The following is a 16071-nucleotide window of genomic DNA, read 5'->3' as shown; positions in this document are numbered from 1 at the left end:
CGCGCGTTGAGGCCGACGGCGACCCACGCCAACCCACGCCTACTGCGAGGGCGCCATCCCACCATCGTGCGGATCCGGCCGGCAGTGGCCAGTCCCTTAGCTCCGACCAGGGGATGGACAGGAACCAGCTGGGGCGCGTGCGTTTGGTGGTGCAGCGGGCGGAGGGGCTCCTGGCCCCCATCATCGTGGCCGGCCGGCACGCGCCCCATGCCCTCCGACCCGCGCCCCGTGCCGGATCCAGATCCCGCCGGAACTGGCGGAGAGCAGGAGGAGCGGCGGCAGAGGAGCGACGGAGGTAGGCGGAGAGGGAGAAGGGGACCGGAGATGACGGCGGGGAGTCAGAGAGCAGAGAGGACGAGAGATGGCGGCGGTGGGGAGCTGGAGAGGGGGCGAAAAGGTGGCGGGGAGGGAAGGAGAGCGACGGGTTAGAGTTCGGGGCTGCGGGAGGGTTCCTTTGCAAAAGTGTCCGCGGGGGGATATTTGTAAAAACAACAATATTATTGATTTTTTCTTCTTCGTGTTGAATTAAATTTTAACATGAGGACGTATGTGAAAAATATATGAATGTTGTTTCTATTCCTTTTGGATGTGCTCCACTGAGTTAAAAATTTTAAAAATTTGAAGGGTTTTTTTGCAAAACATCCAGAGCTCGCTTGGTCGTGACACGCGTCCCCTTTTGTGCGTGGGATGCGGAGAGGAGAGCACATAGCACCAGATTTTAACCATTTCGATATGTTGTTGAAGCGTCCCCTCAGAAGAGATACTCAAATGTGATACAAATAGCAGTCCCAGGAGGCTGATACACATTTATTACATTAGATGGTACATCACTGTACAATCCTCCGAGGAGGTGGACACTCGAGACAGACAATAACAAGAAGTAAAAAGGCTACGGTGATACACCAAAGTACGACCCACATGAGATCCAGCTCGGGCTCAGAGTATCGCGCCAGCGAAAGCATCCTGAACAGGGCCAACACCACAGGCAGAGTTGGGTGCAGACGCAACCTCTACTCAACGTCTTCAACCACGAAGTCCGAATCTTCCTCTGAAGCAACAACAAATATCGGGATGAGTACAAACGTACTCAGCAAGTCCAACCGCACCCACGGAGGGGGGTATAAACAGAGTATATGCACAAGATTAATCAAGGATAAGGCTATCGGTTAATTTGCGGTAAAGCTAATTTTTATGCACGGGTTTATTTGAAAGAACAGGGTTTTCAAAGCAATTATCTTGACACGTAGGGTTGATTCACACAAGATCCAAGTTTTAAATTGCTACCGGACTCCTCATCCGCCGTAGCACACGGCACAGCTGCCGGACACTTTACCAAAACAACACACGCCATCACAACCATTCCCAGGAGAAACACTAGTTATGTGACCAAACCGTAACCCGCTCAATACCGTGAGCACGGCTATTCGAATAGTTTTTATCTCTGCAGAGGTGTATACTTTACCCACAAGCGGGGTACCACAACACGATCACCTTAGTGTCGGTGCAGATCCCATCGAAGCCATTACCCACCTTAGCTAGGCCTGAGTAGCCAACATGGGATCCACCAAGGGGTCGTTGACCTACCAACGAGGCCCAACCGGGGTATAATTCACAAAGATCTTATCCCGTCTCCTTGATCACCCGCTGCTCACCAGTTCTCCTGATGACTAACAGACTAACTAGTGAGATTTATGCTAAGCCGTTGCCACACACAACGGTCGTGTGGTTGTACGATAAGTTGAGTTAGGTGAGATGACACATCAACTCAGTCTTTAATAGTGACAAGATGGATATCTCCCAACCTTGCTTAATCACACAACTACGAGCACACCTTCTGGCAATTCACACAGAAATGCCATCCATCTCATCGAGACACGTCCTTCATTTATTTTCAACAAATCCACCTTTTTCCCTTCCCACACACTCACACATTTTCTTTTATAAATAATCACATTTGATGTGTAGTAGAATGAATATAAGGTCCTAAGCAATTCTAGCAGTGATTAACATCCACACGGAACGAATCATATGTAGACATCAATCTAGGTGGTCAAGGAATGGTTATAACAAATCAAGGGGTGGCTATCCAACCATGTTTTAGCAGTAAAAACATATGCAGTTTTATAAAACAGGCCAGTAGGTTGTGTTTATAAAATTGGGATAAAATATGCATCAAATGATGAGATTGAACTTGCCGTTCACACGGTCTTCCGGGAAGTCCTGATCGAGGTACTGTCTTTCGGGTTCGGGCTCGCGGTACTGGTCCTCGCACACCTGCTCGCGGTACTGCTCGTCGACGGGTTCTCCCTCGTTCACACCGTGATCTATGGCGCACACAAACAAACACACAATAAAGAAAAAGAAATAAAGGCTTTATCGTTGAGCTCGAATCGGAAGAAATTAAGATATGGAGATAGGAGTAATATTTTTGGGTGGTTTTCTAATGGCACGGCCGGATTTATGTTTGAAATGGCGTGGTAAAGTTTCGGGGCAAATGGAGGATTTTTGGCGCATGAAATGATGAGTCGAAGGAGTGGTTAGGGGTTAAACGGGGGTTCAAGGGCTTCTTTGTAAATATTTTTGAGATGGCAAGGGCCCGATTAGAATTTCTAAAAATATTAGGATCACCTTAGAAAAGTGCAGGGGCCTAGTTGAAATTACTTTTATGTGGTGGAAGGGTTCATTTTCGAAAAGGAAAATAGGAGGGGGTTTCTTTTAGAAAAGGACATAGAGAGGGGGGGTTCTTAATATAAAAGGGAAAGGTCAGGGGGTTTTGGCAAAAATGCCACCTTCTTCCTCCTCCCTCCACGGGAAACAGAGGAGGTGGCAAGGAGGCGGTGGCGCCCTGGGCACCAGCGATTCCGGTGGCCCTGGGACTCGGCGGCGGCCAGGGAAGAGGGGGAAAAGGGGGAGGGCGACGCGAGGAGGCGGGGTGACAGCGGTCGGCGGAGGCGGGTGGAGCTGCGCGTGGCGGCGGCACTGCAGGGCCGGGGAGGGGGCTAGGGGCGGCGGTGGTGCTTGCGGTGATGGAGAGCGGCGCGGGGAGAGGCCTATTTATAGGCTGGCGAGGGCGGGAGGAGGAGGCCGCGCGATGGCTGGCGGCCGGCAAGCTTGGCAGGCGATTAATGGCGGTGGGGGCCGTTTTGGCGTCGTGGAGCGACGCGGTGGCGCTCGGAGGCGACGGCGAGAGGACGACCGTGCAGAGAAGGACAGGCAAGTGGGGAGGGGGCGGCGCAAGTGGAGGGGCGGCGGCCAATGGCGGGTCGACGTGCGGCGGCTGCGCGAGCTTGGTTCACGGCTAGCGCGAGCGTCGAGGCGGCAAGGGCCCGGTGCGTGCAGGGGAGGTCGCGCAATTGGGGGAGGGGGGCGCTGCATAGGGGAGGGGAGGGGAGGGGCACCTTGGTGCTACGCCATGCTTTGCTCTGCGTGCTGCGCGTGGGAAAGGAGGAGAAGGAAGAAGGAGAATGGAAAGGAAGGGGAAAAGAAAAGGAAAAAAAAGAAAAAAGGAAAATATGAAAAAGAAAAATGGAGAGAGAGAGAGAGAAAGAGAGAGGGCTGCCGGCGGGATTTGCGGCGGCGGTCGATGCACGCGCACGGCGGCTTCAGTCGGAAGCGACTCGCATGTGGAACGAGGAAAATGGGAACACAAGGACGGGGATTGAATTCGTGTGTCGGAACGGCGGATCATCGGAAAAGGATTTCGGAGAATCAGGAGCTCGGACAAGAAAGAATTTGGAATGATTTGAGCTCAGCGACGAAAAAGATTTTGAAAACGATTTTTGGCGAGTGATTTGTTTCGGTAAATTTTTGGGATGTTACAGTTGTATATGCTCAGCAATGGGCTACAGCTCTCTGTGTTGACCGTCGAGATGGCGAGCTGGATGCCGAGTGTTGATTTGGACCTGGAGCCTGGGTCGTCGCCCACGCGCGCAAATTGTTCGACAAAATGATGTAACGGCTATAGTTCAAGGCTGAAAAGTGTTGTCACAGGATCTAGAGTACCAAATTAATTCAAGAAAGTGTCAGATTTGATTATTGTGGGTCATAATCATCATGTATTACAAATGGAGGTCCTGCCATTGGAACACAAGCAGTTCATAAAGGTACAAATCATAGATGTGGAAGTGCATACAAATCATCTTCTATTGTTAGGAGATGAGCAAAATAGCTGCTCTCTTGTTAACTTGGTTTTTGTTTTTGTTGTTGTTTTTTTTGGCTTTGAATGGGTAGTTTGCTTTTAATTTAACCAAGTTGTATGTTTTCAGGGTCTCAATGAGATAGTTTCCAAATGCAATGCTTTTGCTATTGGTGATTGCAGTGATGCAATACATATGAAAAACTCCTACGGCTATCAAGGAATGTATGTTGCTTCAAGTTTTCAGGGAAATCTAACAAGTTACCTTCGGTAAGCTCACCCCATACAAACGCCTTTCTAGATTTATAGTACGACATAGTCACAGAATTCGGGGTCGATGCCTCATCCCACGACCCGGGAACGCCGTTCCGATTCGAGGGTCGGGGTCAAAGAGGGTCAGTGTCCCATTCCAGGTTGGATCGCGTCCCGGTTTGAGAGGGGTCGTAACCCCATTGCTAGCAGATTTAATTGGGATAAGAAGGTTATTGATAGCGGATTGATGTGGGTTTTGTTAGATAATAAGCTGAGTACGTGTAGTATGATCTAGATGTACTATTTTGTATGTTTCTTATATGCTTGTGCAGATTAGTTTCTTCATTAGTAGCGTATATGTATATAGTTTTTGTCTTTTTAAAGATGCATCGACCCGAAGATATCGACCCGGATGAATCAGAGTCGCGTTCCACATAATAATTTATTGTTCCATAGAAGTATACCCCATTCGTACCACAATTTTATAAAGTGACGACCCTCGACCCCGTTCCTCGACCCGGTCGACCCAAGAACTTTGTGACTAACTACGAGCTACATTTCCTGCTGTACGAATCACATTACAAATGCAGTACTACAAGTATCAGCGTCCTGTTCATTTTCTGGTGCTCTCTGCCAGTACCGTATTAGCTAAAACAGGACACCTAGAATGATGCTCCGCGTTCTTCAATATCTTCTTCTCTTGTTAGCTTGCAAAGATTTTCAAATCTCTGACAATGCTACGTGAGAAATTTAACAATTTTAGTCATATTTAACACAAGCTCTTGATTTCCATGTTGATATTGCATTTATTTTGTACTAGGCATCAAGCAAACTTGAAGAAGCTGGGAAAGGGTCTCGGGCTCGTCCCGTTCCATATATACCTTTTTGCGGCCTTTCGGCGGGGTTGCGTCACTGCCGCAAGACTGCCCAGGCTGCCTGGCTGCAAGTTTGCTACTGCTGCTCATCGCCCGCAGCAAAGGCACGCAGAAGCTGTGAAGCAAGACAACAAAGCCGATGCAACTAACTTCGTCCAGTCTAGGCTCCTACTTTCCTCGCTCCTGGCTGTGGCTCTCCACCTCTCCTCGCTCATCACGCCGTTTGGCCTCTCACCATGCCAGGCTTCGAGAGTGCCGGTGCCTGGTGAGTGACATTTCATTTGTACCGTCTTCCCGAGTTCTCTTTCCCGACTACACAGATGACATGCGCATTGTCATGCTTGTTCAGGTGTACGCCTTCAGGTTTTCGCGGGAGACTGGACTCGAGAAGAACAAAGTAAGTATAAAAAAAGACTCTTTATTGCCTCTGATCTACGAGGACCCTCTCCCTATCTCTTTTTTTTTATCTAAAAACATCCATGAAAACCACTGCGTTTGTTGGCCTCTGGCTCAGAGTTTGTTGCCGTGCCATCGTGGCAAATGGGAACGCGGCGAGATATTGGCTGTGTTTAGATGGAGGGAGAAGGAGATGCGAAAAGTCACCTCGGACAATGTAGTACTTTTTGTTTGTTTGTGATAATTGTTGTCCTATCATGACCTAACTAGATTCAAAAGATTCGTCTCTTCGTGTACATCAAAACTATACAATTAGTTTTTTTATTTACCTACATTTAATGCTTCATGCATGCGTCATTTGCTATATTTAATGTTTCGATGTGATGGAAAGTTTGGAATTAGGGTGGAGTTTTTTGAACTAAACACAGCCAATAACCCGGAAAAGGCTCCAGAGCGCGGCGGGACCGCGTGAGTGCTGCACGCCTCTGAGTCTGGGGGTTTGTTATGACGTGCTCACGTCGCGGCTGCTCGGCGCCTCGCGGCCTCGGCGGTGTGAGCGTGTGACTGCGTGACCTGCAGGATCGATACACATCCGAAGAGTCCAAAATCTGCAGGCCTGCTGTGCTGCACATTTGTCGAAGGGGCATGAACCAGTTCATTGCAGTGTCGCAGGATTTGCATTTTCGCAAGCCTCCAAATGCCCCAATGCCCCAGATACCAACTGGTGTGGTGACATTACTGCTCCACGTCAAGCCCACCTCCCAATTTGTCCTTCTCTCCCCGCCGGCCCTCAGAAAGAACCCGACGCGATCGAATTCTGCTTCCTTCTTCGCTCGCCGCCAGCCGCCGGATGCAATTGCAAGGCGGCGGCGTCCCCTTCCTTCCATTTTGACAGCAGTAGCAATTAGCGATTCCTCAATTCTCCAGTCAATCTCTCTCCGGTCTCCATCCTTGCCCCCACCGGGCCCCTCTCCCCATGGACATGGACGCCGCCGTCTCCACCCTCACCGCGCTCTCCGTCTTCGCCAGCACCGTCGAACACGGTCGGTGCCCGCCTCCGCCACCGCTCTTTCGATCGTTTCCCTCCCGGCGCACTGACTGACGCGTTTTTTCCCCTTTCCCTCTCCGCGCAGGCGCCTTCAGGAGCGTGCACGGGTACAAGGTGATCGGGAGGAAAGATGGGAAGTGGTTGCGATGGGAGAGGTGGGTGGAGCGGCAGTTCGTCCTCTCCCTCTCCGTCCCGCCGTGCCGCGAGGTCGCCGTCCCCGCCGCCTCGCCGCGGATACTGCTGGCGGGGTGGCACGGCCGGCCGGTGTTCCGCGAGGGGCAGACCGTGGGCCCCTGGCGTTGCATTGTGGCATTCGATTCTGTCGCCGCCGTCGCGCCGTCCTCCCCGCCGCCGCCTGTGCTCTCCCCCTTAGTGTATGTATTATCAGATCACATGAGCTCGAAACTGATTGCCAAAAGCTTCGATTTTTTGGGGTTTCCACACCATTTCTGTTTTTGAAGAAGAACTGATAATTGATTCTGAAATCCTCGATATCTTTTCCTTTCAGGAATCCACAGCTGGAGTGTCTACCTAATCTGTACAGAGACCTGCAAAAGGTATTTCGGTTTCAGAAGGTGGAAAAGGTCCCACAGATGGTTCACCGTAATGCAAAAGAGCAACCAATCCGTTCTGGTGAGCAGGAGAAAACTTCTGATGAAGCTGATTCATCGGGGTCTGATTCTGATGGGGATCCTCAATCTGATAAAGGTGATTGTTTCTATTCCTTTATTTGGAAATTTGTTTGTAAGCAGTTCTAAATTTCTCTAGAAAAACGCTATCCATCTGTTGACAGATTTCTTGGCAAATTCTGTCAGATTTGCAATATTCTAGCATCATGATAAAAATGATCCAGCAAGTGAAGTAGAATGTTCGAAATAGGCGATACAAAAATCTGTCGAATTTACAATGCCCCAGTCTAAATTTTTTTTTCGAGCTGTGAAATAAAATGTTCCAAGTATATAAAATGTTCCAATCATTTACTTGAATTTTGACCCAATGGTTAGAAAAGTGACAGATTTTACTCATGGAATCTATCAACAGATAAATAGATAGCCCCCTTTCTTTACTGTGTCAGACCCTGCACCCCAGATCAGATTCTATGGCCTTTGTGGATTTCAAGCCGTCTGTTTATGACAATCATCAGATTTCAAGTCGTTTTTGACAAATTCCGAGCCATATTTGGCATACATTACATTCTGACAGTTTTGTTAGATTCCAATTCATATTTAGTGTATGCAATTTCTCCTTGCCAAATTGGGCACTCGCACCAAGTCCACTGAGTCCATGACTTCTAGCAACTGCAGTTTGTGCCTGTGTTTATTTTTTTAAATTGCTACTGATCAATTCACACATTCCTTTGTGGTCACTTTTGTTCCTAGCATTTTCTTTTTTTAGGGAAATTTCTTGCTAACTTTGAATTTCCCATGTAGAATTAACGAAAATAAAGCATCTTGCCTGTATTGATCTAGAATGGTTTGGATTACTAGCTGTGACAATTGGCATGATTAGTCAATGGATTTTCTGTTTAATTGACCTGACTAGATTCGTAATTGCTAAAAAAGCCACCCTATGTTGTATAACTTGATAGTTGGGGGAAGAGGCAGGTGGTGGGTTGATACTTACAGCCACTGGAGACTCGGCAAGTTAGCTGTCCCTTCCGAGGAATTGAGCATTGTTGTTAGTTTGAAAGTGGTTTCAGTTTTTTTCAGTCCAATGTATCCTCCTGATATGGACACTAATTGTATGACAATGATGCGAAGAAAATCCTGACATGTAGAGGGGAGTCAGGGTTCCTAGTTGATTCATTTTATTTGATAGGCCTTGAACATTACAGTTAATTAACGAAGCATTGAATCGATAAAAAGGTCACCTTAATTGTAAATGTGCCCTCCCAGGTGGTATGGCAGTGAGTGGCAACACCTGTCAGAAAAAAGCAATTTAGCTGGCTACATATACTAGTTGGAATCTATGTAAAGAGCAAAACAGTCAGGGTTTTTATAAGCAAGAATTTAACCTGGTTAGGGGATCTTTTGTACAAGAATTTTCCTTCTAATTGAAAGGTGGTGTGCCTGTCAATTTGCTCAAAAACAAGAAAACAGAGAAAGAGTTTTCTGGATGATTCAGGAGGACATCAATTTGTTGCAGCTAACTGTGGCTCCTTGATAGATAGGCAACTTCGGTTGGTTGTTTGACGTAGTGTTTTACTAAATTCAGTTTTTCATGGTTCCTCTTTATTTAGGTTTTCTCCTTGTTGCTTCTCCTCATGGTAACAACCTGTAATTACTCTTGTCCATCTTAACTGAGAAGGCAATGCACCTGTTCCTAGAAAATGGTATTATGTCTGACCATCCCTTTATGGTTCAAAATCGACGGAGACATACATCTGTTTTGCAGCCTTCTCTTCACTTTAAACAAATAAAGAGTGCAACGAGAACTCTATACCTATATATGTAGCAGGATATCATACAACTGTCTCCAATTTAATTTAAGATGGCATTGTTGTAATAGAACATATGGCTAAGGCTTTACATTAAGTCAACTGAAAAAATTTTCTGTCCCTGAGATTAGTTAGTTGTGGCACTTGCTTTTGTTACTTTTATGTACTATTCACTAGGGCAGGGTGCTGCAAGCAACCGAGTTGTGCTGGTCAAGGACAAAAAAGGTTTAACTCTATTATCATCCTAGGAGCCTGGTCCAGTTGGAACCATCGCAATTGCTGCGTGTTTGATGGAATCTCTCCTAACCTGGCCTGTGCTGTTGCAACCATCAAATAAGAGATGCATCAGTGGTCTATTGTTGGGGTTCGAGGAGCTTCTCACCTCCTCACCCTAGCAGCTCCAGCCACTTAGGTGGTCCTGGACTTGTGTCATTTGGTCTAGTTTCTTTCCATTTCTTTTTGTAAGCTATCTTAATGCTGTTTAGGGTGGGTTACAGGCTCTTAACTCTGTAACACCAGGGGGCTCCCCCCCCCCTTTCTTCTTAATATATTGGTGCACTGCTCTCCTGCGCGTTCGAGAGAAAAAATGTGCTATTCATGGGTTTCATCAATTCTGAATAATAGTAGTTGAAAAAGGAACTGTGGAATGGTTTGCTGTGGTTGTTCATGGAAGTTTGTGCTTATTTGTTCTGTTTTTTGGGTCAAAAAGTGGTTTTCCTGAACTTATATTGAAAGCCCAGTCTTATAGATATTACCTGTTTGTTTTCCATAATTACTTCTTTCTTGTCTGCTCGTATCTAAAACTATAAGAACAAAATCATAATCTCAAGAAGTATAGTACCTTTGTAAAGTTTAATATTATCAATATGATGCATGCAGAACCACCAGTTCAGAAGCAGCCCAGAGCCAACCGGAAGCATATAGATAGCATTACTTTGGTTGAGATAGCGCAGTACTTCCATCTTCCAATCAGAGAAGCGTCAAAGACTCTCAAAATTGGAGTAAGCATACTGAAGAGAAAATGCCGGAAATATGGGATACCTCGTTGGCCACACCGCAAAATCAAGTCTCTGGAGTCCCTCATTAACGATCTTGAGGTAAATATGACTGAGCTCTTTATTTCTCTTCACCTGTGAATTTGCCAGGGAATGCCTATCACCATTGTGATATGCTAACTTGTTGACGCCTGCATAACTCATATTCTTTCACTCGTGCAGTATGTGCTTGACGACGATCCAGGAGAGGATGCTCAACAGGAGCTGCAAAAGATTGAGGAGGAGAAGCGGGCTGCTGCGATAAAGGCCCTCACAAAGCGGAAGAAGATGCTGGAGAGCGAGAAGGAGATCATACAGCAGAAGCCAGCCTTGGACCTGATGACTGAAACCAAGCAGTTCAGGGAAGATGTTTTCAAGAGGAGACACAGGGCTAGTAAGAGTGTAGTCATGGAGTAGCATCTCCCTTTAGCTGATGATTGCTGTTGTAAAAATATATGACTGCCTCAACCCGGTGCGCAAAGATAATAGCTGCTGACCTATGCGTGCCACCAGTTTATTAGGCTATACTAGCTTGTAGCTGCTCTTCATAAACTTTGTTGCGTTCTGCTGTGACCGAACTGAACTACCTGAAGAATCGAACGAAATAGCATGGTTGGATGCCGGTGTGAGCAAAAGCTATACAGATCAAGTGATTTTAGCATAATTTTTTACTACAAGCGAATCATATGTGGTGCGTGTGCCTTTCTGGGATTTCTAATCAGATCGATAAGTGAAACTCTTGCAACTTTATGAGCGTCATTTAAGAAAGAAAAAAAATCTCGCGTGTCTGATGGCCTGGAGCCTCGGAATTCGGTCGGTGGGCATCAGTTCGTTTGACAGACGCCACGCTGCAGGAAATTTGTTTGCAAATTCACGCGGCGACGCAACGCCGTTCCACGACATGTGTCCGAATGGCGAAAGTCAATTTACGCTTTTGGCCGGACAAACGATATGTACCAGCAAGACTCGTGCCAAAGGTCAGATTGTCAGATGTCGCTTTCAGTAATGAGGCCCATCATCACCGCTAATGCGGGTAGACTATAGGGGAAGAGAGGGAGAGCATTTCACAAAACACATAAAGCCAGGTGCGATCAGGACGGCGCATAGCATGTGGTACTGACTAATGTTCCGGGCCTTTCAATGTACCGGGAAAAAATAGGGTACCCAAATATATGATTTTTTTTCCATACACTACAATAGCATCATGTAAATGCCATACTACTAAATTTGTTTACACTAGCAGACAAGCCAAGCTCGACGGCTCGCTGATGACCGTTAGCGTAATTGGAGCAGCAGGAGTGGTTGAGTACGTGTTTAGCTGTTGGGCATTTTTTTTCTCCTGACAGAAACGTGTGTCAGGCCTTATTTGCACGATCAACTAAACCGCGTCGTCGAAGTCGCGCCATCGTAATATCTTTATGGTCCTGGTAGCATACCAGCATCAGTTAGAGCAGATTCCCTGTATGCCGCCGTCGCCGCAACGCGTGATACGGTCCGGCCGGCCGTCGCCGCAATAAACTATCAACACGGGACGTTTCGTTACCTGAGGTCCGAACACGACTAGTATAAATTAGCTTATTAGCAAGTCAAACCACCGCAGTTAAGGACTGCTTTTGAAAGGGCCTCCAGGTCAATGCATATGAAATGATATGTTAGGAGTACTGCTGCTGCGAGAAGATGGCACGATCCATCAAATCTTGAGGGCCTTTTTACCAAGCAAGTCGGGTTGACTTACTTGCTGTTGCTGACTGCAACAACAAAATCTGCACTGCCACGCTGATGCGTTTTACCTTAAAATAAAACTTTTTGCGAATAAAGCCACAAATCTTCCGAGAAAAGTTCGACCTGTGCTGCCCTGTGAGCGGTCATCGACCGGTCGAGGACGAACCGTTCTGAGAAATTTCGTTCAAACGAGGCCCAGAGGGGCGAGGGCAAAGCGAAAAGATACCGTATCCAGTTGCTGGGATAAAGTAAAAAAGTTGCGATATGCTCGCTGGCTCGCTGCAACAGGCAGCAGCCGAGCATGGGTAGAAAACGGTGGCACGTGGAGTTCAGGGCCGCGTCATGCTGCGCCGCAACAGAAGATCCCGTTGCGGACTTGCGCTGGGTTTTTCCTTCTTCATTCACAGCGTGTGAAATCGCTGGTGGGAACAGAAGATTTTCATTTCTACCTAACCAAATGGGTCGGAGCAGGCCGCCCTCCTTTTCCGTTTTGGATTGGATGGAAGCGTATTCTTAAATTGTCTGTTTGAAGCAGAGAGATCGTTCCGCACACAAGACCCGTTTCTGTCATCACTCGACTCGAGACAACCCCTGCACTGCCCAACCAGGCCGTGTTCATCTGTCCAGCAGGTTTTAAAAATTCTTCTTCCGCCTGCGTGGCCGTGGCCTGGCGGCCTGGCCTGATGACCTGACAAGTCCACCACGTGCCCAATAATAATTGCTTCCAGAGTGATCATGCTGCAACTAGCCTCGAAAATTCACCGGAGCCGTGCCTCTGCTGCCTGCGAGGCTGCGACATGGGTGGAGACTGGAGGGAGAGGATTGCAAGTTGCGGGAGCATTTGACTTGCCGGAAGTAAGCGCGCCCGCGCTTTATTAGGCCGAACTGGGTGTTGACACTGCCCGTCTCGATGCAGCTCGCGGCCCCCCACGACGGCAGCAGCCACCAGACCAAACCCCATCAGAAAGGTCTCCCATAACGCGTGGGCCTCGGCGAGGCGATCGCACGGGCACGGGCCGCCGGCCGCGGCGCGGCCCCGCCCCCCTTTTATATCACGGCGCCGGCGCCACAGGAAAGGCGAGGCGCGGAGGAGTGGTGGCAGCTTTCAGAGAATCCAGAGCGAGCGATAAGCGGAGGGGGAATCCGGGAGAAGAGAGGCAGGAAGGAAGGGCGTCCACCGACCGGGCTCCCCGCTGCTGCTCCCATGGGGAACTGCCTCGGCTCGGAGGAAGCCGAATTGGAGCTCGATAAGAGCGCCGGCCGCCATGGGCAGCCCCACGGTACCACCACTTCCTGATCTGGCTTGCATTACTTCTTGCTAGCTAGCAGCAGGCATCGGTATATCTCGCGCTGATTTCCCCAACTGGTTCATGACGCGATTTCGTTTAACCCAAGCACTCCTCAGATTCAGTTTTGCTCACGATCGACGTGCAATTTTCTCCTCGTTTCTCCAGCGGCACCTGCGCGGGCGGTCCCCATGGCGCCACCAGAGCAGCCGGGCCCTTCCATGAGCACGAGCTCGTCGGGGCACCCCAGCAGCAGGTCCCCGGGCTCGTCCATGAGCAGCGCCGCGACCACCCGGAGCGGCGGCGGCAGCAGCGGCAGCTGCAGCAGCAGCAGCCTGGCGGCGGTGGCGGCGTCCCCGGAGGGCCGCATCCTGGAGGCGCCCAACCTCCGCGTGTTCACCTTCGCGGAGCTGCGGGCCGCGACGCGCAACTTCAAGCTCGACACGGTGCTCGGCGAGGGCGGGTTCGGGCGCGTGTACAAGGGCTGGGTCGACGAGAAGACCATGAACCCCACGCGCTCCGGCATCGGCATGGTCGTCGCCGTCAAGAAGCTCAACCCCGAGAGCGTGCAGGGCCTCCAGGAGTGGCAGGTGCGTACACGCCGCCGCGCGCCCATCGAAAAACTAACCGCTGCACCTTTCCAATAATAATAATAATACTATACTAGTAGTTCTGCTGCTACTAGCTCACCGGCCGGTCGCCGGCCGGCGAGGTGGACAGCGTCGTGAGCGGTTCAGCAACCGGCCCGAACTCACTTTCTGCAGTACACTAGTCGTCCGTCAGGGTCAGGATAGCTCGACGAGCTGGAAGGAAAAATTATTGGGTCCGGCCAGCCCATCCGTCTCGCTCGCGTGCCGCGACCAGATTCCAATCCCATTCCCATCCACGGCCGCGGCACACCCCCCGCGTGTTCACGTGGCCGGTGCCCCGGCGGCCATCGTTTTCAGATGCTCATACGCGATCCAAACGCTGCGCCCGCTTGCCCTGCGCTGGCGCCGACGGGGGATTGGGGTGGGACCGTGGGTGCCCGTTTTGATGCCGTGGTCGCCGCCCGGCTGGTCGGCACGGCACGGCACGTTCACGCTGCTGTTTCTTCCCCCCCCCCCCCCCCCCCCCCCCCTGCAATTCTGCTCTCGTGCTGATCTAACCCCTGACGTTGTCGCGCCGGCGGAATGGCTTGCAGTCGGAGGTGAACTTTCTCGGGAGGCTGTCGCATCCCAACCTGGTGAAGCTGCTGGGCTACTGCGTGGAGGATCGGGAGCTGCTGCTCGTCTACGAGTTCATGCCCAAGGGCAGCCTGGAGAATCATCTCTTCAGAAGTGAGTCCTCCCTCTTGGATTTTTCTCCTTCCGTCTGCTTCGTTGCAAGTACACTTAACTATTTGACAAAGACTGGACTGACTTTTCGGAAAGGGAGATTCTTTTTGGCAATTGGCAGCTTCTTCTCCCTCTTTTTTTCCTTGTCTCTTTTCCATTTTCTTCGGTTCCGGAGATGCACGTCGCCATCAGTTGATCTTTTGAAGCTGGGTTTAGCATGTGCATATCCTAAAGTAGACCATGTTTAGGTTAAAAAAGTGAGAATGAAATAACAAAAGTGTTCTTTTGCAGAGGGTGGATCCTTCGAACCGATTCCCTGGAACCTCAGGCTCCGGATTGCCATCGGCGCGGCCCGTGGCCTCGCCTTCCTCCACACGTCGGAGAAGCAAATCATCTACCGGGACTTCAAGGCCTCAAACATCCTCCTCGACACGGTACGCGCTACCCTCACGCCCCCAAATTAATTGCAAAACGTGCTTCTCTGTACTTGCACTTCCGACCTGAAACCCATCCTCTTGGCATGCAGCACTACAACGCCAAGCTCTCGGATTTCGGCCTCGCCAAGAACGGCCCCACCGGCGGCGACAGCCACGTCACCACGCGCGTGATGGGCACCTACGGCTACGCTGCCCCGGAGTACGTCGCCACAGGTAAGCTTCTTCACTTCTCCATCGACCGTACTTGCCTCCGTATTCAGTATATGTAGCCGAAGCTTATACGCACGTGCTCGCTGGCGTATGTCTTCTGCAGGGCACCTGTACGTGAAGAGCGACGTGTACGGCTTCGGTGTGGTGCTGCTGGAGCTGCTGACGGGCCTGCGCGCACTGGACACGGGCCGGCCCGCGCAGCAGCACAACCTCGTGGACTGGGCCAAGCCGTACCTGGCCGACCGGCGGAAGCTGGCCCGCCTGGTCGACCCGCGGCTCGAGGGCCAGTACCCGTCCAAGGCCGCGCTGCAGGCGGCCCAGCTCACGCTGCGCTGCCTCGAGGGGGACCCCAGGAGCCGGCCCTCCATGGCCGAGGTCGTGGCGGCGCTCGAGGAGATCGAGCAGATCAGGGCGCGGCCGCGGGAGGAGCGGCGGCGGGAGCGGGACGAGGCGGCGGCGCACGGGCACCACCGCTCGTCGCGCCCCAGGTCCGGGTCCGGCCGGCCGGGGAGCAGCCACCACCAGTCTCCGAGGTAGCGCACGGCGTTTGCGCAGTGCTTAGGCGGTTAGGCCGTCGCTTTTGCTGCAGATCTTGGTTGTTTCTGCAGGGAGCGGGTTGGGGATGAAGGCCAGATGGGCCTTGTATGTCAATTTGATCGTATATGGCCCAAATGTTGGCTAGTACAGTAGGTTCAGGAATCAGGAGGATGTTTTTTTTCCTTTCAATCTTCTCTGGTTTTCCTAGATTTTCTTGTAAACGAGGCCGGCGCAGGTATCTCGGAGACTCAGAGGTGTGCGTTACACGACCGGCGGCGGCGGCAGTAGAGTTTCTGGAACAAACCGTTTCATCGTGCGGCTTACTCCCTCCGTCCTATAATAAGTGATGTTCTAAAGTTCAAAATTTGTCTAAAAATAAGTGCATA

General features: G+C 50.3%; 2 protein-coding genes across 2 annotated transcripts; both read left to right on the top strand.

Annotated features, from left to right (window-relative positions):
* Positions 1–6305: 6305 nt before the first annotated feature.
* On the top strand, positions 6306–10841 carry LOC120641450 (protein RKD5-like). The gene is made up of 5 exons (XM_039917593.1): positions 6306–6701; positions 6792–7080; positions 7215–7414; positions 10023–10240; positions 10361–10841. The coding sequence occupies exons 1-5, from the start codon at positions 6635–6637 to the stop codon at positions 10592–10594; spliced, it is 1008 nt and encodes a 335-aa protein (XP_039773527.1). The 5' UTR covers positions 6306–6634; the 3' UTR covers positions 10595–10841.
* Positions 10842–12847: 2006 nt separating this feature from the next.
* On the top strand, positions 12848–16051 carry LOC120641449 (probable serine/threonine-protein kinase PIX13). Its single transcript, XM_039917592.1, has 6 exons — positions 12848–13179; positions 13354–13775; positions 14369–14504; positions 14793–14935; positions 15028–15151; positions 15252–16051. Exons 1-6 carry the CDS (start codon positions 13104–13106, stop codon positions 15683–15685), a joined length of 1335 nt encoding a protein of 444 aa, XP_039773526.1. The 5' UTR covers positions 12848–13103; the 3' UTR covers positions 15686–16051.
* Positions 16052–16071: the final 20 nt, after the last annotated feature.

Source organism: Panicum virgatum, chromosome 7K, assembly GCF_016808335.1.
Source record: "Panicum virgatum strain AP13 chromosome 7K, P.virgatum_v5, whole genome shotgun sequence".
Classification (NCBI taxonomy): domain Eukaryota; kingdom Viridiplantae; phylum Streptophyta; class Magnoliopsida; order Poales; family Poaceae; genus Panicum; species Panicum virgatum.
This window is presented reverse-complemented; position numbering and strand designations above follow the sequence as displayed.